The sequence below is a fragment of the Aquarana catesbeiana genome, linkage group LG04 (assembly GCF_042186555.1).
Source record: "Aquarana catesbeiana isolate 2022-GZ linkage group LG04, ASM4218655v1, whole genome shotgun sequence".
Lineage (NCBI taxonomy): Eukaryota > Metazoa > Chordata > Amphibia > Anura > Ranidae > Aquarana > Aquarana catesbeiana.
This window is the reverse complement of record NC_133327.1, coordinates 538,227,779-538,251,211: the sequence shown is the minus strand read 5'-3', so window position 1 is coordinate 538,251,211 and position 23,433 is coordinate 538,227,779. Positions and strand designations below refer to the sequence as shown.

Below are 23,433 nucleotides of genomic sequence, written 5' to 3'. Positions count from 1 at the left end.
CAGTTCCCAAAGGCAGTTGATCTGGTCATTAGTGGGCTTCTGTGTTATGCAAGGATACCAAATGCGAGTATCTAGCAGCAGTAGAGATGACAAGATCAGTGTGCCACACTTCAGAAAAACTCGGATCCGACTGAGCATGGTTAAAATAAAGTTTATTAATGCACAAAACATCTGTCCAGCACCAACAGACCATAAGCAAAGCAAAAGTAAAAAATAAACCTAACATAAAACCAGCAGAATTAAACAAAAAATATCAACATAGCGCCGGAGTCCAGTGAGTCAAAAAAAAGCAAAAAAGGGGAACACAATAAAAAATCCACAAAGAGGATAAATCCTGTGCAATCAAAAATTGTTCTTTAGGAGTCTTTAGGAGTCTTCTGTACTTTAGAAAGGGAACCGACATGGGGTAATAGGATACAGGGTACTGTATACAAAATGCATACTACAGGATAAGGCAGGGATCAGGATAATTAGCCCACATTACATATATGGCTAACAGGCAAAACACTGAAGCAATGATGAAAGTCATTGGAGGGGTTATATACCTTTCCAACAGCCAGTATCGGGTGGAACATAATTACTGTGATCTGCTTACTGCTTGGAGACACCCACTGGTGGCCACTGGAACCATAGTGGGAACCACAGTGCCACCATTAGGTGATCCAGGTCCTGACACAAGCACATATGTAGTTTAAAAAGATCTCAGTAAAAGGATGGGCCTTCTTACTTCTAGAAACTGTCAAGTGGTTTACTCTAGCACGAGGAAGGATATGTCTGACTGGACACCAAAGTATGTATGCCTGTAGCTTCAGTCAAAAATACCAGACTAATGGTAACATAAATTGCACCTATATGGTAAAAAAGCTGAGTCACTTTTGGAGTATGGAACTATTTTCTCTGAACCTCTCTAGCAATCCCTCCACTCAGTTGGGCCTTGTGAATTCACATCATCCACAATTAGAAAACATACACATTGTCACCAGTAAGTTTCATTAAGTCCTCAAAATGTAGAATAAAAGTAGTCCAGTTCATGAATGTCCCCACTTTAGCTTTATTGCACATAAAATGGTGGTAAGAAAATGAGTAGACAGAATACGCAAAGACATATTAGACCCTCAGTTTCTCTCAGCTAACAGTCCCTGAAATGATGCACAGACTTTTCCCCACTTATTCTCACTCACCATAGACTGAAAGAGCACCAAACCATGCAGAGATCCCCGTGTTTTCTCTGAAACACGTGGCAATAGAGGGGGGGTTTAGTGTTAATCAGTAACCCAAGTTTATATCCCATTACTTTTGAGTAGTATGGGTTAGGCCCCAGCTGCTTCTCAGTTGTCAACCATTTGGGCCAAATTCTTAGGGCCCTAGAACAGGACCCAGGATCCGTGGGACAAAATTCCTTCTAAAAACTGAAGGCTCTTTTAAAAGGTAATCCTGGATCTTTATCAGTTTTCCTGACCCAACCCACTGGGGCATATTTCTCTACTGATTAAACAACTACTAAATATGCAAGATTAACCCAGGTTCCTCACACTTCAGACAATGCCCTCTGAAACATTACAATGGACACCGGCAGGTATACCACAGGGGAAGCCCCTGATCAAATCAATCTAGAAAAAAACTAAACAGCAACCATGCAAAACAGAAAATGAAGCAACCCACCAGGGATCTGTATCATTACAGTAATATTTACTGTTAAATGATATCTCCATATCTGATTCCAGATACTGATTCCATCAGTAGTAGTAATTACCTTGTGACTTCCTTCCTTTTCGCTGGAAACTGGCTTTTTTTAAAGTTCATCTTTGGTGAAAACATTTTCATTCTGAAACAGTAATAGGAAAAGCACCTTACAATGTTATTATTTGATTTTCGAAATGGAAATATTGGTAATTATAGGTAAATATTTGAAAAAAATGTTGAAGTGTAGGTTCCATATCTAAAAAATAATAAAGCACAAGATGAATATATATTCTAACAAGGCTGATATGTCATTTACAGGGTGTAGCAGAGTGTCCCAAAGGGAGCTTGAAAAAGTCTTGTTCAGAATTTACACATCTCCCATGCTCCTCTCATACAGTTTTAAGCCCCTTTCACATGGGGTCTATTGGCTCACAGATCCCCTGCTGATCACAGCAGCACAGGTGAAGGACAAATCCGTGTCCGCCCAGTTTCTGCAGAGAGGACATGAACATGACCCACTCTGCTCTATTGGTGACCAGGACTAAATGGATTCCGCTGTCCATTTACACCCGACTACTCTCCAATCTGTTCCACCTAAATGGAAGGGGACGGATCCCCTCCCATTTTTTTTTTAGTGGACCGGATCGGACCTGGAGGAAAGGAATCCATTTACACCCACCTATCTTTAGCAATTAATGAATGGACCTTCTGGTCAGGTCTCAAAAACTGTCAGGTGGCCCTGAGTGAAAGGGACCATAGAGATCTCTGAGCCTCTGTCCAGTTCAGGTTTTGCACCTCTTCCTTTTAGCAATTTTAGACTCACCTGGGGCACACAGTCAGTGCTCTAGAGCAGAAGTCTCCAAGCTTCGAAAAAAAAGGGCCAGTTTACTGTCCTTCAAACTTTAGAGGGGCCAGACCAGTGGGAGTAGAAAATTCCCTGGCATCGGTGGGAGTAAACAATTCCATAGACTTGGTGGTCAGTGTGAGTAAAAAAATTGTGTGTAGTTAGTGCCATTAAGTGGCTAGGATTTTTTTTTTGTGGAACACTGTGTAGCACCTGTAAATAGACGTAAATAGCACAATAAATACACTACTGTTTTGTCACTATATTACTGGACTGATGTCTGTGACTGAAAGTGTACTCACCCCAAGGAGCCTTGATCCTGGTACCTGTCCCCGGCTCACAAGGGTCATAGAGTGGTAATGGGTGGTGCTTATACTAATCAGGTTACATAGGTAATAAGGTTGAAAAAAAAGTCTGATGTTGATCAAGTTCAGATCCTTACAATTCTCACAGTTTCGCTCCAGAGGAAAGCACAACATATCCCTTTGGGCAACTGTTGACAATTTTGTTGCAAAGGAGAAAAAAAAGAGCTTCAAGGGAGGGTGAAAAAAAAAAGAACTTCTTGACCCCCTAAAGCGCAGCAGATCATTTCTCTGGATCAAAATACTGTTCCGTGATTAGACATTCAAAGATTTACAGGATGTTCAAAATGTTTTATTATAATGTCATCATCCCATGCCTGTTCCCATTTTATGCATTTGTGTTGGGAGCACTGGAACATTATTTGTACTTATTTGAACCTCATCTTATTTTAACCCCTCTCATTCTGAAGAAAGTTGCCAGAATATTTACTGTATGTAAACTTAATCATTAGAAGCATATGTGTTGTGCTTTCAATCCCTAACCCAACTGGATCTTGGATTTTGCTTTTCTTTTTCTTCTTTGTTGTAGACAGGACCTGGTATATACTGACCAAAGTTACCTAACTCTAAGCTTGTGTTACCATCCTTGGCCACAAAATGTTTACTGCAAAATCTAGACCAGTGGTAGCCAACCTTTCGGACCTCATGGACCACTAAACTCACAATTTTGAATCCCACAAGCCACTAACATGAATTTTACATGTTTTATATACACAATGCTTCAGCTCTCTGCTCTCATCTTTCCCCCGCACTCTGCATTACACTGCTGCCTTACACACACTCATCGTTAGATCTCACCTCTTTATCCAGCCATGTACTCAAGCTCCATGCTTTTTCCCACAGTCTGTGATCAGCCCTGCCATTGGAAGATCCCTCCTTCTTCACCTTCCGCTCTCTGCACTACTCCTGGCGCCTCCCTCCGAGTTCACAAGAGCTGGAACTACAGAGGAGGCATTGGGTATACACCCGCCACAATGCTGATTTATGGTAGAACCCCTGGGGACAACCAAAATTTTCTCATGGATCCTCAGTGGTCCACAGGTCACTGGTTAGCGACCGTTGATCTAGACTACTGGCCGCAGGCATTTGCCCTGGTCTTTCCATAACAATTACTCCACTGTAATTGTTCTTTGGAAAATGTTACCAAATTCAACTTTTAAACTTTAACAGGGAAATTATTATTCACTAAACTATGAAAAAAAGAGGACAAAGCATACCTAAATTACTGTATTTCAGAGCTGGATCCCAGTAACTGGCAATAGCTGCTACTTCTGTTACTCCTGATATTGTATCACTGGCTGTGCATTGCTATGGATGCTATTAAAGGATATACAATTCTATGCTCTGGGTTGAATAAAACTAGCATGTGATTACAATCATCAAATCATATGCTTGGTAATTGTTATCCAATATGACCTTAAAATTCAAGTTGTGTTGTCCTAAAGCCACAGGCACATACTCCAAACTGATCACTTCTACATGGATACACAAGGAAGCAAGCATATATTTTAATTCCCTAACAATTAAATTACTACACATGCTATGTACCAGCAATATAAACAGTATATTACTGTGATATACAAAGTTTAGCCTTCTTTTCTGTCCTTTTAACACAATAAATATTTTAAATGCGTGGTGCAGACCCTGGGCTAATACCCCAAATATAATTATTATAACCTCTCACTGATGATTTCCATTATAAGAATTTTTAAACTGCTTTTAGTTATAGATTAAGACCTATCCCTGACCTTTGTAAATTATGTTTGATAGAAAACTGTAAATAGTTAGACCAGTGAAACCCATTATAATAACTTACATAGCTCATAAACCATGAATGCAGTTTACAGTAAGGATGCCATATGTGTGTGAATCAATGTATAGGAACAAGATGAGTGTTCCTGCCTATGAGTGCTGCTGTCAACCTAAATTTAAACAGCGTTTAATCCCACATAATTTCTCTACTGCAGACCAGGAGTCAGATTCCTCTGAGATTCTTTTGACAAATTACTGTCTCGGTTAGGGCTATGATCAAAGACAATATTACAGTAAATGTTTAGTCTACAAATGATATAAACACTTCTTTTATAATTCTATATAGGATGAACTGGCAAGGCCAAGCTCATGCAGCAATATTGGTGGACTGAGGGAACTGACTGGAAAGAATCTTGGTATAATTTTCAATCAATTATGCTCACTGAAATAGTTTGTAGATTATAAAGTTAAACTGATACTAAATGATACTTTTTATGTTTGCTTTAAAATAAAAAAGATGTTGTACTTACCTGCTCTGTGTATCAGTATTGCACAGAGCAGACCCCTTACCTCCTCTTCTGGAGTCACCAGTGGTCTCGGCTGCTCCTTCCTCAGAATGCTCCCTCAGTGTGCAGGCGTGCTCCCAAGTCGTGTCCATAGACACACACAGCACTGGCAAACCACGCGCCCACTTTAGAACCACTTTAAAGATTTCTGTATCTTTTATTATTTTCCTACTACCTTGACCTACCATTGGGGATAATCATAGAGAGTTTTCAGGGACAGATCATTTAATAGCAAATTTGGAAATGTATAAAACAAAGCACTCTGTAGTAGTAACAATTCTTAAGGGTGGCACGTTTATTAACCACTTGCCGACCAGCAGCCGCAGTTTTACTGCGGCAGAATGGCATGGCTGGACGAAACAACGTTATGTAACGTTGCTTTGTCCTGTGGCCACTAGGGGCGCACGCCTGCTACTCAACCTCTGCTCCCCCCGGAGCCGATGCGAGTTCCTGGCGGTTGCGAAGACCGCCGGGCTCCCGCGATCGCTCGTGACACACCGAGAACTGGTATTTGTGTGTGTAAACACACAGTTTTCGGTTCTCTGTGGAGAGAAGAGACTGATCGTCTGTTCATACAAAGTATGAACAGCGATCTGTCATCTCCCCTAGACAGTCCCATCCCCCCTTCTGTTAGAACACAGAGAGGGAACACAATTAACCCCTTGATCGCCCCCTAGTGTTTAACCCCTTCCCTGCCAGTGGCATTTTTACAGTAATCAGTGCATTTTTATAGCACTGATCGCTGTATAAATGCCAATGGTCCCAAAAATATGTCAAAAGTGTCCGATGTGTCCGCCATAATGTTGCAGTCCCGATAAAAATCGCAGATCGCCGCCATTACTAGTAAAAAAATAATAATAATGCTATAAATCTATCCCCTATTTTGCAGAAGCTATAACTTTTGCGCAAACCAATCAATATACGCTTATTACGATTTTTATTACCAAAAATATGTAGAAGAATACATATCGGCCTAAACTGAGAAAAAAATAGCTTTTTTTTTTTTTTTATTTTAAATGTGTTTTTTTTTTTTAATTGTTGCTCTTTTTTTGTTTAGAGCGCAAAAAATAAAAACCGCAGAGATGATCAAATACCACCAAAAGAAAGCTCTATTTGTGGGGAAAAAAAAGGACTTCAATTTTGTTTGGGTGCAACACAGCACGCCAGCGCACTTGTCAGTTAAAGCGACGCAGTGCCGAATCGCAAAAAATGGCCTGGTCATTCAGCAACCAAATCTTCCGGGGCTGAATCAGTTAATTGACTGGCACTGTGTATAATAGCAAGATTAACAGTTCTTTAATAACCAAAAATTCTACCCGTCTTATGCTGGTAAGTAACATTTAGCTTAGAGAAACAGATTCTTTCTTTCATTTGCTCATACTACACTAGATGACAGACAGGGAGGCTCAGGTTTTACACCAATGGCTACAAAAATACAGTCACCTCACAAAAAAAAGTTCTCAGCTCTTAGAATAAAATTAAATGACTGTAACCAAGCATGTTTTTTCTATTCTCTTTGCAAATTCTTCAATATAAATTAAGAAGCTGGTTAAATACAACAAGGCACCAACATTTTAGGTTTCAGATATATAGGTAAAGGCCATTGTTTCCCAAAGAGGTCACCCTTAATCACCTAACAAACAATTAGAACCTGAAATTTCAAATATGACTCTGTAAGTGTTTCCATTCTACAATTCTGTAGGACATACTGTAGTACAGTTAGTGGACCAGGGGGCCACTTGTTATTCTGGGTAGTTGCTTCTCACTCTGTAAAATATGCACTATCCTCACAACTATGCTTTCTACATCTTGTACTACTCCTGGAAGAAAGCCATGTGCTGTGCCAGACCTTGGGTCTGTCCCCGCTGCTGTAGTCTTGGTTTACAGGTATTTTAGACACAGTTACCATGTATATAATGGCATCAGGTGGGGTGGAGGGTGAAATGAGAAGATCTGCTTGGATCTGAAAAGAAGGGGGTGGGTCTGATCTTGCACAGGCAAGTGGCTACATAAAAGGGAAGGTCTGCTCTGGTGGGATTCAGTAACTACATAAAAGATCTGTTTGCTTCAAAGAGGTGGGTGGCTTTATAAAAAGGATATTTTTGGTGAGTCAATGGCTGTTTAAAGTGGACCTAAACTGTGGAAGCTGTGCCCAAAAAGGCAAGTGGAGGGCAAAAAGCTTGTCATAACATTTTGCCTGTAGGTTCCCAGCAGATGATCTTTTCTATATTATTTTTACCTTGCCTTGTTCTGAACTTTGTCTGTTTATGGAGGTAGCCATCTTAGCAGAGGAACAGTACTTTGCTTCTGCATATCAGAGCTGCCCCTTGATGATTTACAACCCGAGTACTGGTGGGGAAATATTCATGCAGCAGGAGTAGAAGAGAAAGCACAGATCCACAGAATGAATAAAGCAGAAGCAGGGGGATCCTTGCACTGCAGGCCCTAAGTAACTCCAGCAAGGAGAACAATGATCAGAACCGTACTGACATCTCCAAATCTCACACAAAAATCACGAGACTAGCAGTCAGAGGCAGATGTGCCCTTGATGATTTCACAGTGTAGATTTACATCACAGCACAGCTAAATTTCAGGAGGAATTCAAGACAAAATGTAGTTTTTTTTTGGGATACTACTTAAAGCAGAAGTAAACCCATCCATAAAACAGTTTCATTTCCGGCACGTGCCGGAAATGTAACACTCCCATTGGTTGTGCTCTCAACCAAACTGTCAAACCATCCAATGGCTGGTGTCATAACTGATCACATGTGCAGCATCATGGCAATTGTAGAATAAACAGAGGCAAAGATGGCAGCTTCCTTGGCTGAAACCGATAGGCTGGGCTTCTCCTATGGTTCACAGGAGTGCAATACGTTTTGCATTCCTCTGACACATTTTCAGGAGAGAGCGGTCTGTAGTCCGCTCTCCGCTGACGTCACTGCCATCAGTCGAGGCAGCGTGTCATCCCAACCTATAAGTCTGGATCTGCCAGCTGCCTTGATTGATGGAGAGCCTCTGAGACACTGAGACGGCCCCTCCCCGCCCCTCCACAGCTCAGCGCTCCAATGAGCGTGGAGGATCAGAGAGGAGAGACGCTGACTAGCAGCTCAGCTCTCCTCTTGGGATCTGTGAGAACTGAGCCATCAGCGATGTTTGGTGGCTCGGTTCTCAGTGCAGAGATGGCGGGGGACAGCTGCAGCACTGGTCTGATGCTCCATCCACCGAGGTAAGTATGAATCAAAAAAAAAAAAAAAACTTCTCTTTTAGTCTGAATAAACATGTTCCCTATAAAATAGGAAGTTTTCACTTTTTGAGATTAGGTCTGACTTAGGTCTGCTCTAGTAAAGGTCTTGCGTCACAGAACTCTACTACCTTTTAGTTACACCCATTTTTTTGATGTCCCAGGATACCCCAGGTAAACTACAACCCTTGCATCGCCCCTGGTCAGGGCTACAACGCAGAAAATCAGCATGCATAGAATTACGCAATAAAAGTGTCTGTTTCTTTAGTATTGTAGCTTCGAGACATTAAAGCATATGTCAAGACGAAAACTTTTCTTCTTCTTTTGAATAGAGTGGGTAAGTATTAAATCTCCTACAGGGTTTTTACTGCTATCTGGGGCTTGGTTAGAGAAATTTACTCTCACTTCCTGGCCTGGTCACAAAAGTGTCACTAAACAGGAAGTGATGGAAAATCTGCAACAATGACACAGAGAAACAAAATCTGACCAGGCTTCCTCTACACTACTAAATATAAAAAAAAAATCTGTATGTGTTTCTGTAGGAGAAAAATGCTGGTAACACACTGCACAAATTTGTGCCACCCAACATCCCTCATTGGAAAAATTGAAAGAGACAGCGAGAAAACTGTTGTCCAAAAAGCAGCTGAATCCAATCAGATTGAGTTACTGTTTGGGTGAGTTGAAAGCTGGCAGGGCTGGCTTCCAAAATACAAAAGCTGCAGCAGGAGATTCATCCATCCATGCTGCATATGGAGGAATCTTCAGGCTAAATGAAAAAAAAAACAATGATCAATGTATGGTCACGACTTCCTGTCTGGTAGAATGTCAGCAGCACAGAAAATAGGGTTAAAGTGGTTGTAAATCCTTACATATACCCAGTGAAGTGACTGGCCTAGGGTGATACATAGAGATGAAACAAATCCTCCTACATAAGTTGTACCTGTTTATCTGCAGCCTTCTCTTCTCTACATTCGTTCAAAGTGCTGAATTTTTATGCTTGTCAGATTTTAGAAAGCAGGGGGCGGAGAGCTGAAGGTACACTCTGCAGAGCTCAGTGAGGAGAGCTATGACAGCTGATTGGAAGGAAGATACACCCCCCCACCCCCTACACACAGCACCAGGAACAGAGCTGAGGCCCTCAAATCAGCTGGAGATCCCTCCTCTGTCACCATTTTTCTCTTGGTGTCAGGAAAACTTGCCAGAAGTGATTCATGCCGACAGCAGAGGAATGAGGCAGCAGACAGAAATGACACTTAGTGCTCTTAATTGAGAGAAGTACAATCTTTAGAGGGACATGCTTTGCTCATTTTTCATGTCTGAGGTTTACAACCACTTTAAATCTCATGACGGAACCATGGATTTTGGTAAAAACTTAAGAGGTTTTATGAAACACTGAGAAAAAAAACATTTTGACTAGATATACTTTTTAAATTGGATCAACCCTTTTGTTGCGTATAGCAGTATGTGAATAGGGTCCAAGAGAGTAAAAAAAAAAAAAAAAAAATCAGACCACTGTTGCTTTTATAAAAATGTTCCTGATGAGGAAAATAATGTAATTAACAGCCATAGATGACTGAAAGTAAGTAAATGCTAAAAGATCCTTCCTGCAGTAGAGAAATTTTAGCACACTGATTTTTAGTACATGTAGCGTTTTTTCCTCATTAACATTTTTTTTTTCTGCCAGTAAATACCTTATACAGCCCACTTCCTCTTTCTTATGTGGTAAAAAGCCTAGTCTTATGACATCATGCACAGCTCTCTCTCTCTCACTCTTGTGAGAGTTTGCCAGGAAGGGAGGGGGGATGAGTCATAAGAGGGCCAATGAGAGCTGCATAGCTGGAGATGTGCCTCTGTGTGTCTGTGTAAAACCAGGAAGTGAACAGGCAGCAGCTTTAGCTGCCCACAGTTAAAATGGCTGCAGCCAGACTTAGTGGAGGGAGATTTATGCAGCATGTTTGGCAAGTACAGAATCACAGTATATATAAAATAATATGCAAAGTGGTTGGATGGAAGCTTCAGAATGGCAAAGATGTTTTTATGATGTGAGCAGACTGCAGTTCCTCTTTAATATAAAAGCACTGCACTCACTTTTTATCATTGTAACTAATGATTTACAAGCCTGTAGCTCACCAATTAGCAGCTGGTTACAACTAGCCCTGCCCCCTGCTTTCTGGATTGACAGCCCTACCTCTGTTGCCAAACCCTCCTACCGTGGTTTGCAGTCTCTGGGAAGAAGAGCACGTGAGACACAAATGAAGGTGGAAGTGGCTCACTCAGGAGAGATAAAGCACTTTTTTTTTTCTTTATGAGGCCTGTGAATTACATAGTAATTGTATTTGGGGACCTGCTTAGACTATCACACAAGAGCCTTTAGCTGTACTTCAATAAGTATCTATGTAAAAGTCAAAACAGTCTCCTTTTACTCACCTTGGCGCAGCAGTGTATCCAGATGACTTGATTTTGTTGTTAAAAACAAGTGGCTGGTCTTTAATTTTCGACTGCAAAACTAAAAACAAATGAAAAATCATTCTAATCGCTCATTTCCAAGACGATCAATCATGTGCGCAAGGAAATGTTGCAAAACTTTTCAATACACATGGTTTTAACTTTTATGTGTGGTATTTTTGGCTGTTTCTACATAAACAGCATATCACTTTGGACAATACCATCTTCTATTTCAAATATCAATGCATCGAACAGAATGTTACCTAACGAAAAACAGAATATTCCTCCTGTCATCAAAATTGCCTTGGAAATGTAAAAGGTGAACAAATGTAGAAGAAAGTACTGGCACATCAACATTATTCATTAAAAAGTACACACAGGGAATACTGTTGGAACAACAAAGTAAAAATGCCTCCATGGAATAATAAATAGGAATGTGTTTGCCTAATTCTAATGCTATCCTTTCATTTCTATGAGCAACAGTTAAAAATTAATAGCCCAATAGATATAATAACAAAACCAGATTTTGCTATTTTTTTCCATCTTCAATAAATTGATTTACAGCATTTATAGTTAACTATACATGGATAAGCTGTTAAGCTTTTTAAACCCTGCTGATAACTCTGGGTACCAATTTTTTTTTTTTTTTGCGGTGTTACTAATTTCTAATTTGGATGCTTGGCATATCTGGTATTTCTTTACTTGAAACCATTTTTTTATATATTTAGCAGAAAATGTGGAGATTATATTAGGTTATATTTGTGTGCATTAACCACTTAAGCCCAAGACCATTTGGCTAGCAAAAGACCAGTGCGTTTTTTGCGATTCGGCACTGTGTCCATTTAACTGACAATTGCGCGGTCATGCGGCGTGGCTCCCAAACAAAATTGATGTCCTTTCTTTCCCCACAAATAGAGCTTTCTTTTGGTGGTATTTGATCACCTCTGCGGTTTTTATTTTTTGTGCTATAAACAAAAAATTAGCGACAATTTTGAAAAAAAACGCATTATTTTTTACTTTTTGCTATAATAAATATCACCAAAAAATATATATAAAAAAAACTTTTTTTTCCGCAGTTTAGGCCGATACCTATTCTTCTACATATTTTTTGTAAAAAAAAAATCGCAATAAGCGTTTATTGATTGGTTTGCGCAAAAGTTATAGCATCTACAAAATAGGGGATAGTTTTACGGCATTTTTATTTTTGATTTTTTTTTTTTATTAGTAATGGCGGTGATCTGCGATTTTTATCAGGACTGCGACATTATGGTGGGCACATCGGACATTTTTTACACATTTTTGGGACCGTTGCCATTTATACAGCAATCAGTGCTATACAAATGCATTTATTCCTGTGTAAATGACACTGGCAGTGAAGGGGTTAACCACTAAGGGGCAGTGAAGGGGTTAAGTGTGTCCTAGGGAGTGATTCTAACTGTGGGGGGGCGTGGCTATGTGCGACACGACACTGATCACCGCTCCCGATTACAGAGAGCGGTGAACAGTGTCCTGTCACTAGGCAGAACGGGGAAATGCTTGTTTACGACACCATTTCCCCGTTCTTCGTTCTTCTGATGCAGCTCTGCATAGAAACCAATCAGCTTCCATGTTATATTGTCAAAGCTTAATTGAACAAGCTGAAGTTGGAGGCTGATTGGTTACTATGCACAGCTGCACCATATTAGGTGTGCACCAGTTTTAGTAAATGTGATTGGGCATGAGGAGAGGAGGGGCGAGGCAAAAAAAAAAACAAAAAACAAGGCAGCTGCAGTGTAGGAAAGCCACAAACCTCTAGCAAAGACTATTATTTTGGCAGCAATTAAAATAAACAATGTACAAATTGATGCAAAGTATGTTATACCTAAATTAAAGTGATTGTAAGGTCTTGTTTTTTTTTCTATATAAATAACAAACGTTATGCTTACCTGCTCTGTTGTAGTAGATTTGCACAGAGCAGCCCGGATCCTCCTCTTCTCGGGTCCCTCTTCGGCTCTGCTGGCCCCTCCCTACTGTCGAGTGCCCCCACAACAAGCAGCTTGCTATGGGGGGCAACCAAGCCAAGACACAGCTCCCTATGTCCATTCAGACACAGAGCCACTGCCCAGTCCTACCCCCTCTCGCTCTTGATTGGCTGGCTGACTGTGATTGACAGCAGCAGGAGCCAATGGTGCCGCTGCTGTCTTAGCCAATCAGGAGATACTCGTGGACATCGCTGGACAGAAATGGAGCTCAGGTAAGTATTGGGGGGTTGCTGCACACAGAAGGATTTTTATCCGAATGTATTCAGATAGAAAACCTTCTGACTCTACAACCACTTTAAGCAAGATGCCAGCTGTCTCTGATACAGGATACGATGCACTTAAATAATTATTCAAGAGTTAACAGTTCCAATGGAAAACTGTATTTATACATAATATATATATATATATATATATATATATATATATATATATATATACACACACACACACACACACAAAGCCTTGAAAAAGTGTTCATACCCCTTGAAATTTTCCACATTTTGTCACGTTACATCCAAAAACATAAGGTTTTTTATTGGGATTTTATGTGATAGAACAACGTAAAGTGGCACATAATTGTGAAGTGAAAGGGAAAATGATAAATGGTTTTCAATTTTTTTTTTACAAATAAACATCTGAAAAGGGTGGCGTGAATTTGTGGTCTGAATTGCCTTCAGAAGTCACCTAATTAGTAAATAGAGTCCAACTGTGTGTAATTTAATCTTAGTATAAATACAACTGTTCCGTGAAGCCCTCAGAGGTTTGTTAGAGAACGTTTGTGAACAAACAGCATCATGAAGGTCAATGAACACACCAGATAGGTCAGGGATAAAGTTGTGGAGAAGTTAAAAGTAGGGTTAGGTTATAAAAAAAATATCCCAAGCTTTGAACATCTCATGGAGCACTGTTCAATCCATCATCTGAAAATGGAAAGAGTATAGCACAACTGCAACCCTACCAAAACATGTAGGGTTTGAACTGACAGGCCGGGCAAGGAGAGCATTAGTCAGAGGAACAGCCAAGAAGTCCATGGTAACTCTGGAGGAGCTACAGAGATCCACAGCTCAGGTGGGAGAATCTGTCCACAGGACAACTATTAGTTGTGCACTCCACAAATCTGGCCTTTATGGAAGAAAGGCAAGAAGAAAGCCTATGCTGAAAGAAAGCCTTAAGAAGCCGCATTTAAAGTTAGCGAGAAGCCATGTGGGGAACACAGAAAACATGTGGAAGAAGGTGCTCTGGTCAGATGAAACCAAAATTTTACTTTTTGGCCTAAAAGCAAAACACTATGTGTGGTGGAAAACTAACACTGCACATCAGCCTGAACACACCATCCCCATTGTGAAACATGGTGGTGGCAGCATCATGTTGTGGGGATGATTTTCTTCAGCAAAACCGGGAAGCTAGTTAGAGTTGATGGGAAGATGGATAGAGCCAAATACAGGGCAAGCTTAGAAGAAAACCTGTTGGAGTCTGCAAAAGACTTGAGACTGGGGCGGAGGTTCACCTTCCAGTAGGACAACAACCCTAAACATACAGCCAGAACTACAATGGAATGGTTTAGATCAAAGCATAGTCATGTGTTAGAATGGCCCAGTCAAAGTCCAGACCTAAATCCAATTGAGAATCTGTGGCAAGACTTGAAAATTGCTGTTCACAGATGTTCACTATCCAATCTGACAGAGCTTGAGCTATTTTGCAAAGAAGAATGGGCACAAATGTCACTCTCTAGATGTGCAAAGGTGGTAGAGACCAAAAAGACTTGCAGCTGTAATTGCAGCGAAAGGAGGTTCTACAAAATATTGACTCAGGGGGGGCTGAATACAAATGCACGCTACAATTTTCAGATATTTATGAGTAAAAAATTTTGAAAACCATTCATCATTTTACTTTCACTTTACAATTATGTGCCACTTTGTGTTGGTCTATCACATAAAATCCCAATATAATACGTTTACATTTTTGGTTGTAACATGACAGAATGTGGAAAATGTCAAGGGGTATGAATACTTTTCCAAGGCACCGTATAAAAACATAGCTACATTACCATTTAGGATATCGAGTAAGAGTCTGTTTCTTCAATCATACAAAGATAGTTGATTCAAAAAACTTAGCATACAAGTAAAAAAAAAAAGAAAAAAGACAAAGATTTATTGTCAAGGATCAAGTGTGGTTGTTTTGTGTCATTTGTGGCAGGTGCGAACAGCTCCTAGTCCGGGAGTCTAAGGAATGTCTGGTTTAGAAAACCACAAGGTCTGACATTTGCAGAAGGGCTCACCCAGTTTGCATCCCTCGGACGGCCTTACTGGTAAAAACTTACTCTTAAAGGTAGTCAAAGCAAACTCCCACATTGAAAGGCTGTAGTTTATTCCAAATAAAGGTCACAGCAGGCGGCAATTAGGCAGAGTTGTTACGCAGGCAGATAGTCAAAGCAGGCTGTAGACAGATTAAATTGTATTACAAGCAACATACCTAAATTCCCACTAACCTTCATCGTTCACATCTTCAACAGTACAAAAAGCCAAACCTGGAAAACCCCCAACCTCAGCTTTTATTTAAGAAAGCTTAAATGGGTATTAAACCCAAAAAGTAAACATTTATTATATTGACGATTATTCTTAGATGTGATGGCTGCATTCATTTTCTTTTGAATGCTTTCTTTCATTTTCACCTGGTGACCCTGTCAGTAAATCTGTTGTTTTTGCAACAGAACAAGCTGTTTTGCAGATGTAGCAGGGGGTGAGACAAACAACGTAACATTGACAGGGTTGCTTACAATGATCAGCTTTTATTTATGTAAAACTTTTATCCCAAAGGAACAAAACTGTTTGCTGTAACTGCAAGTTAAGCGTTAGCTGGAGTTTGGCTCCCAGTTGTTAGCTTATCTAAATTAGCTAGTACATCTAACATTCCTCCTCCTGGACTGACAATGCTGCTGTCTAAAGGTGCCCCCTGTGCTCATTCATCCAGAGTGAGGCCAAGCTGGAGTTTGGTTTCAATTTGTTTAGTGTATCTAAATCTGCTAGTGCATCTAACACTACCCTCCCCCTAGAATGGCAATGCTTCTGTCCAAAGGTGTCTCTGTTGTGCAGGCACTCTAATACAGGAAGGTTGTTACTGGCCAGATCATCAGGTGAAAACGGAGGGAAAAAACCCTAAAAGAGGAAACTAGTGTAGCCACCACATCCAATGATTGGTAAGCTGCAATACACAGTGTTCCATTTTTGGTTTTGGGTTTAATACCATTTTAATCATACACTTGATATTGAAAAATGTATCACCTTGTAAAAAGATAAGTATACCTTTTTGTTGCACATTTGGCAACCATTGACTATAACTAGCCTTTCCCAAGCAACACTTCATACTATCTAACATTGCACACCTTCCTCCTTTTTTCTTTTCCTCCTCTTTCCTCACTACAGTACATGTTGCCTGTTTATTTTTATAGACATCCGAGCAACCCCTTCTGCTCAGGTAGAGCTCAACAATAGTTGGGAATACGGGGAGCCATGACATCACCCATAGGCTCTCATGACCCAGCCGTTGATGGCACTTCCTCCTCTTCTCTGCAGCAGTCACTCACTGATATAGGAAAGCCGGAGCTCCAGGGTCACATAACTGGTCCGTAGCAAATTAAAAATAGTTAAAGTATAACTAAAGGCAAAACTTTTTTTTTCAGTTTTAGACAGAGAGTAGATAGATTAGAACATGTCAGTTTTTTTTTGCTGTCTGCCCTCTCTAGTTGTCCTGTTTACCATTATCATTGAAAGTGAAAGTAAAAGAAAATCCCAAATTTCGTGTTGTCCTCAGAAAAGTAATAGAGGGGAAATCTTCCAATGGGGACACTAGTTCTGGTGACCTGGGGGTCCCCAAGGAATTCCCTTAACCACTTCAATACCAGGCACTTAGACACCTTCCCGCCCAGCCCAATTTTCACCTTTCAGCGCTGTTGCAATTTGAATGACAATTGCGCGGTCATGCTACACTGTACCCAAACAAATTTTTTATCATTTTGTTCCCACAAATAGAGCTTTCTTTTGGTGGTATTTGATCACCTCTGCGGTTTTTATTTTTTGCGCAACAAATAAAAAAAGACCGAAAATTTCGAAAAAGTTTTTCTTTGTTTCTGTTAAATTTTTTTGTAAATAAGTACGCTTTCTCCTTCAATAATGGGCACTGATACGGCGGCACAGATGGGCACTGATACGGCGGCACTGATGGGCACCGATGAGGTGGCACTGATGAGGTGGCACTAACGGGCACTGATGATGGGCACTGATAGGCGGCACTGATGGGCACTGATAGGTGGCACTGATGGGCACTCATAGGTGGCACCGATGGGCACACATAGGCGGCACTGATGGGCACTCGTAGGTGGCATTGATTGGTATATATGGGTGGTACTGATGGGTACGTATGTGTGGCACTGATGTGTGGCACTGATGGGCACAGATGGGCACTGACAGGTGGCACTGATGGGCAATGACAGGTGGCACAGATGGGCAATGACAGGTGGCACAGATGGGCAATGACAGGTGGCACTGATAGAGCATTGCTGGGCAGATCTGGGCATATCATGGACATAATAGTGCCAATCAGTGCCCATTTGTGGGTACTGATTGGCACAGATTGGGCACACGTGGATGGCCATGGGGTACATACCTGGCCATCCACGTTGCCCCTTCCCTGGTGGTCCTAGTGGCATCCCTGGTAGTCCAGTGGGGTGATCTGAGGGAGGGCTGCGCTGATAAACAATCAGCGCAGACCCCCCCTGCCAGGAGAGCCGCCGATCGGCTCTCCTCTACTTGCGTCTGTCAGACGCGAGTGAGGAAGAGCCGATCAACGGCTCTTCCTATTGACAGCGTGATCAGCCGTGATTGGACACGGCTGATCACGTGGTAAAGAGCCTCCGCCGGAGGCTTTTTACCAAGATCAGTGTAGCGGTGTGTCAGACTGACACACCGCTCCACCGATCGCCGCGATGCGCGCCCCCGGGGGCGTGCTGCGGCATGTTATCCTGCTGGACGTCATATAACGTCCAGTCAGGATAACACAACCACTTCCCGGACGTCAATTCGCTATAGGGCGGGCGGGAAGTGGTTAATTTGCAGAGATTTCCTCTCACTTCCTGTTTGGCTACGGGACAAGAAGTGATGGGAAAGCTCCGCAATAGGACACAGATGGCAAAAAAAAATAAAAAAATCTGCCAGGTGTTATAACCATCCCTTACTCTATCCAAAATGAACAAAAAAGGTTTTTTTATAATTCTACTTTAAAGGGATTGTAAAGGCAGAAGATTCTATGCATTTAGATAAAAAAAACTTCTGTGAGCAGCCCCTTTTAGCCCCCCTAATACTTACCTGAGCTCGTCTTTATCCAGCGAGGTTGCAGACGTGTCTAAGCTGCCCGGGACTCCCCTCATTGGCTGAGACAGCAGCGCTGCGTGATTGGCTCCTGCAGCTGTCAACAAAATCATTCAGCCAATCAGGAGAGAGGGGGCGGGGCGGGTTGCGGCTCCATGTCTGAATTGACACAGGGACCTGTGACTCGGCTTGGGTGCCCCTATAGCAAGCTGCTTGCTATGGTGGCACTCAAAAGGAGGGAGGGGCCAGAAGTGCCGAAGAGGGACCTGAGAAGAGGAGGATCACGGCTGCTCTGTGTAAAACCAACAATTATAACATGCTTGTTATTTTTATTTTTTAAACAAGACTTTACAATCACTTTAAGTACACACATCTTTTTTTATACAGGTTAGACGGATAGGTAGGAGGAGGAGGGGGAACATTTTTAGGCATAGTTAAGACTTAGGCCTCGTACACACGGTCTGATTGTTGTACGACTGAGCGTCTGATTTTTGTTAAAAGCGCATGTGCAGCATTTTGTCTAGCGTACTAACTATCCGCAAATTGTTGTTTGACAAGCACGAACGTAGTGACGTACTATGAGAGTATAAAGAGGAAGTTCATTTCTCAAGCACCATCCTTTGGGCCCCTTCTGCTAATTTAGTGTTAGGAGATGTTTGGTGAGCTTTGATTCGCGATTTTCAGATCGTACAAAACAAATGCCTTTTAACCACTTGACAACTGGGCACTTAAACCCCCCTCGTGACCAGACCAATTTTCAGCTTTCAGTGCTCTCACACTTTGAATGACAATTACTCAGTCATGTAATACTGTACCCAAATGAATTTTTTGTCCTTTTTTTTTATATAAATAGAGCTTTCTTTTGGTGGTATTTGATCACCTCTGGGTTTTTTATTTTTTGCGCTATAAATGAAAAAAGACCGAAAATTTTGAAAAAAAACGCATTTTTCTTAGTTTCTGTGATAAAATTTTGCAAATTATTGATTGCTACATATCTTTGGTGAAAATAACCCAAATTAGTGGATATTATTTGGTCTTTGTGAAAGCTAGAGAGTCCACAAGCTATGGTGCAAATCATAAAAAATTGATCATACCTGAAGTACTGACGGCCTATTTCATTTCTTGCGACCCGAACAAGTCAGGAAAGTACAAATACCCCCCAAATGACCCCTTTTTTTAAAGTAGACATTCCAAGGTATTTAGTAAGATGCATGGTGAGGTTTTTGGTGTTGTCATTTTTTTTTCCACAAAATTGTCATTGTAATAGGTTATTTCTCTCACATGGCATGTGTATACCACAAATGACACCCCAAAATACATTCTGCTACTCCTCCTGAGTATTACGATACCACATGTGTGGGACTTTTTCACAGCCTGGTCACATAGAGAGGCCCAGCATGCAAGGAGCACCATCAGGTGTTCTAGGGGCATAAATTACACATCTAACTTGTTGACTACCTATTACACTTTTGAAGGCCCTGGAGCACCAGGACAATGACACGTGACACTGATGTGGCACTGATGACAGATGGCACTGATACGTGGCACTGATGGCACGTGACACTAATGTGGCACTGATGACAGATGACACTAATACGTGGCACTGATGACACGTGAAACTGATGACAGATGGCACTAATATGTGGCACTGATGATACGTGGCACTGATGACAGATGGCACTAATACATGGCACTGATGACAGATGGCACTAATACGTGGCACTGATGACACGTGATACTGATGTGGCACTGATGACAGGTGGCACTGATACGTGGCACTGATGGCACGTGACACTAATGTGGCACTGATGACAGATGGCACTAATATGTGGCACTGATGACACGTGGCACTGATGACAGATGGCACTAATACGTGGCGCTGATGACACGTGGCACTGATGACAGATGGCACTAATATGTGGCACTGATGACAGATGGCACTGATGACAGATGGCACTGATACGTGGCACTGATGACAGATGGCACTGATACGTGGTACTGATGACACATGACACTGATAACAGATGGCACGTGACACTGACAGGTGGCACTGATACGTGGCACTGATGACACGTGACACTGATAACAGATGGTACATGACACTGACAGGTGGCACTGATATGTGGCACTGATGACGCGTGTCACTGGGGACAGGTGGCACTGGAGGCAGATGGCACTGATAGGTGGCACTGGGGACAGATGGTACTGATAGATGGCACTGGGGACAGATGGTGATGGGGACAGATGGCACTGATAGGTGGCACTGGGGACAGATGGCACTGTGTTGTGTTATTGTAGTGATTTTTTTCACTCACCGCTGCAGCACGGAAGCTCTCCCTCCTCACACGCTATCTCTGTGTGAGGAGGGAGAGCCGGTAATGAGAGAAGATCTCATATGTTTGACGGCGCTGTAGCCGTCGTTTGGCTATAGCACGGACGCCTAGTGGTTAAAATACGTTTGGCATATTGATCAGTATCACCAGCTTCATTATTATCCCATTAAAGAAGATGAGAAGGTGCACTGCATTTAGACATTTCATCAATTGTCGTGTCACGAATGTTAATTCTAGATTACGAACGGCAGTTTACAAGACCAAACTCTTCCCGGTTATTCCTTGATTCCAAGCATGCATGTTTGTACTTTCGACTTTTGTGTGACGATTTCTGTACTGACCATCCAAAAATCAGACATTGAGTTCACATCCAACAAAAAGGTTATAACCTGCATATCCAGCTTTTTGTCTGACGAAAAAGTCTAACGATCCGAAAATCATCAGACAGCTCGTCTTACGAATTTTCCCTTCTGATTTTCGTATCGTGTGTACGAGGCCTAAGGCTTTTCTTTCACTTTTCACTTAAAGTTCTGCATTCAGCATTGTGAATATTGGGGAATGGAAAAAAAAAAATATCCCTATCCATAGTCAACTGGTTTTCCATTAGTCCTACAAAAAATATGTTACCACTTCATGCAATAAGTTTAAAAAAAAACAACTGAAAACATTTTAGAGAAATCATTAACTCTATTTTGGCATTTCATGTGATTTTTAAAATGACAACGTGAGCATAGGTGTTAAAAATTTGATCGTAATGGTGTGGTTTACAAAACTGCTTACCGTGTGCATATTTAATAGCCCTAGGACACTGGTAGTCTGGAAAGCCACTTACAACATAACTCATTGCAGTAAAACAAAAGTCAAGAATATAAATGCCATTTGGTAAAATTCCTAGTTTAGCTCACAGACAACATCACGGATAGCTCTGCGGGCAGATAATAGATTGCTTTTCCACCTCTGAGCACAGTTGATCTAGTGTTTCATTTTAATTAAGTGTGATCATCGATCATTTTGTAAGTCTTGTAACACATACATACTTCACTGGCAGAGTTGCAATTAATTTTAACGAGGAAAAAAAATGCTGGTACTTTGTGCTGCATTTTTGTGGTTAGCTGTGTGAGTTAAATGCAAGCTTATTCATATGCCTCATTCCATTTTATGTGGAAATCTGAATGACTTAGAAGTTTATGCCTTAGACTAACTTTTATTTTTAGATCACAAATGTAAATTCCATCCCCTTTTAGTCATCCTCATAATGCAAAATACAGACAAATTTTTGTCAATTCTAAAAAAGAAAATATTTTTTTTTTATTTCTTTAAATCTTTTCACCGATATAAAATTATGTTTTTTGCTTGCAATTGGCCATATTGGGGGGGGGGGATCCTTGCATGCAGTGGGTAATCCCCCCACATTGCACATTGGGTTAAATGCCCATTTATGCCTAAACTACTAGTAACAAGCACGTATACTTATCTTTTCCTTTGCTCCCGGAAAGCTGGTGCTCCCCTTTGCTTCCTAGTGCTCTCAGCTGTGGACTGTACCTCTGCATCCTCCTGTGCAATGCAGAGCTATTGACCCTGCATTGTACTTGAAAAGGTCAGTGTGCCTGCGGCTCCTGGAGCACCCTAAAGAAGAGGCTGTGGGTCTGGTTACATAGAATGAAGGGAGCTTGCAGGAGTGAGGGATTAGGTAAATACAGTAAAAGTCCTTTACACTAGGCTTAAAGGAGCGTTCCAGTGCATGGGCAAGGGAAGATTTTTCTTTTCCCATTCAGCTTTAAAAAAATGCAGAACTATTTGGACCCAGATGGAAATGTAAAAAGGATTTTTAGATGAATTCTTAGTAGAGTGTTTCCAGTCAAGGCGCCATTGAAACGTACTTTCAGTCTCGAGGCACCACAATCTAAGGCTTGATTTATGTTACTGAGTGTCGGGGAATGCATGCAAAATTTTGCGTGTTCCCAACACGCAGACAAATGTGCTACAGAGGTTTAATTAATAGTAACCCCACTCATTGGCAAATGCAGTGCATTTTCAGAGATTTTAAAAACAGGATCAGAAAATTCTTTCCCTGTGTTTCTGCAGGTAAGGACACCTATTAAAATGAATAGGCTGCCCTACATGCAGCACGCAGTTGCACAGATGTGAGCCAAAGGCTCGTTCACACATGAGGCTGGAGGACAGCTGCGTTTTTTTTTACCATCCCCAAATTCTCCTTCTTTAGCTGCAGTAACAATAGCAAGCAACGTACACATGCTTTGGCTGTGGCCGGAAGTATACCCCCAGGCGAATGGGGCCACCACCCAGCAACCACAAGCATTGCTGTTCAGAAGAGTGGCAGTCCTTGCCACAGTTATGAATGAGCCCTAAAAATGCAGATAGATAGATAGATAGATAGATAGATAGATAGATAGATAGATAGATAGATAGATAGATAGATAGATAAATAGAGGTTTGTCAATGTACATCTAAATGAAGGATTGGGAGAAAGAGATGTGGTCAGATGAGACCAAAATTTAGCTCTTTGGCATTAACTCAACTCGCCGTGTTTGGAGGAAGAAAAACACTGACTATGACCCTAAGAACACCATTCTAGAGTCAAGCACGGAGGTGGAAACATTATGCTTTAGGGCTGTTTCTCTGCTAAAGGTATAGGCCAATTTTGCCACATTGAGGGGCCGATAGATGGGACCATGTATTGTAAAATCTTGGATGAAAATCTTCTTCCCTCAGCCAGAACACGGAAGATGGGTCGTGGATGGGTCTTCTAGAATGACAATGAGCCAAAACATACCGCAAAGGCAACAAATGAGTGGCTCAAGA

At 41.4% G+C, this 23,433-nt stretch overlaps 1 protein-coding gene across 2 annotated transcripts in view; it reads right to left on the bottom strand.

Moving 5' to 3' along the window:
- Positions 1 to 23,433, bottom strand: part of WDR27 (WD repeat domain 27) — a 608,839-nt gene that overhangs the window by 459,513 nt on the left and 125,893 nt on the right. For both annotated transcript variants that reach the window (XM_073627863.1, XM_073627864.1), the window contains 2 exons: positions 10,876 to 10,954; positions 1,754 to 1,825 (listed from right to left, as the gene is read on the bottom strand). In XM_073627863.1, the coding sequence (XP_073483964.1) occupies positions 1,754 to 1,825; positions 10,876 to 10,954 (151 nt within the window). The remainder of the gene's footprint in view (positions 1 to 1,753; positions 1,826 to 10,875; positions 10,955 to 23,433) is intronic.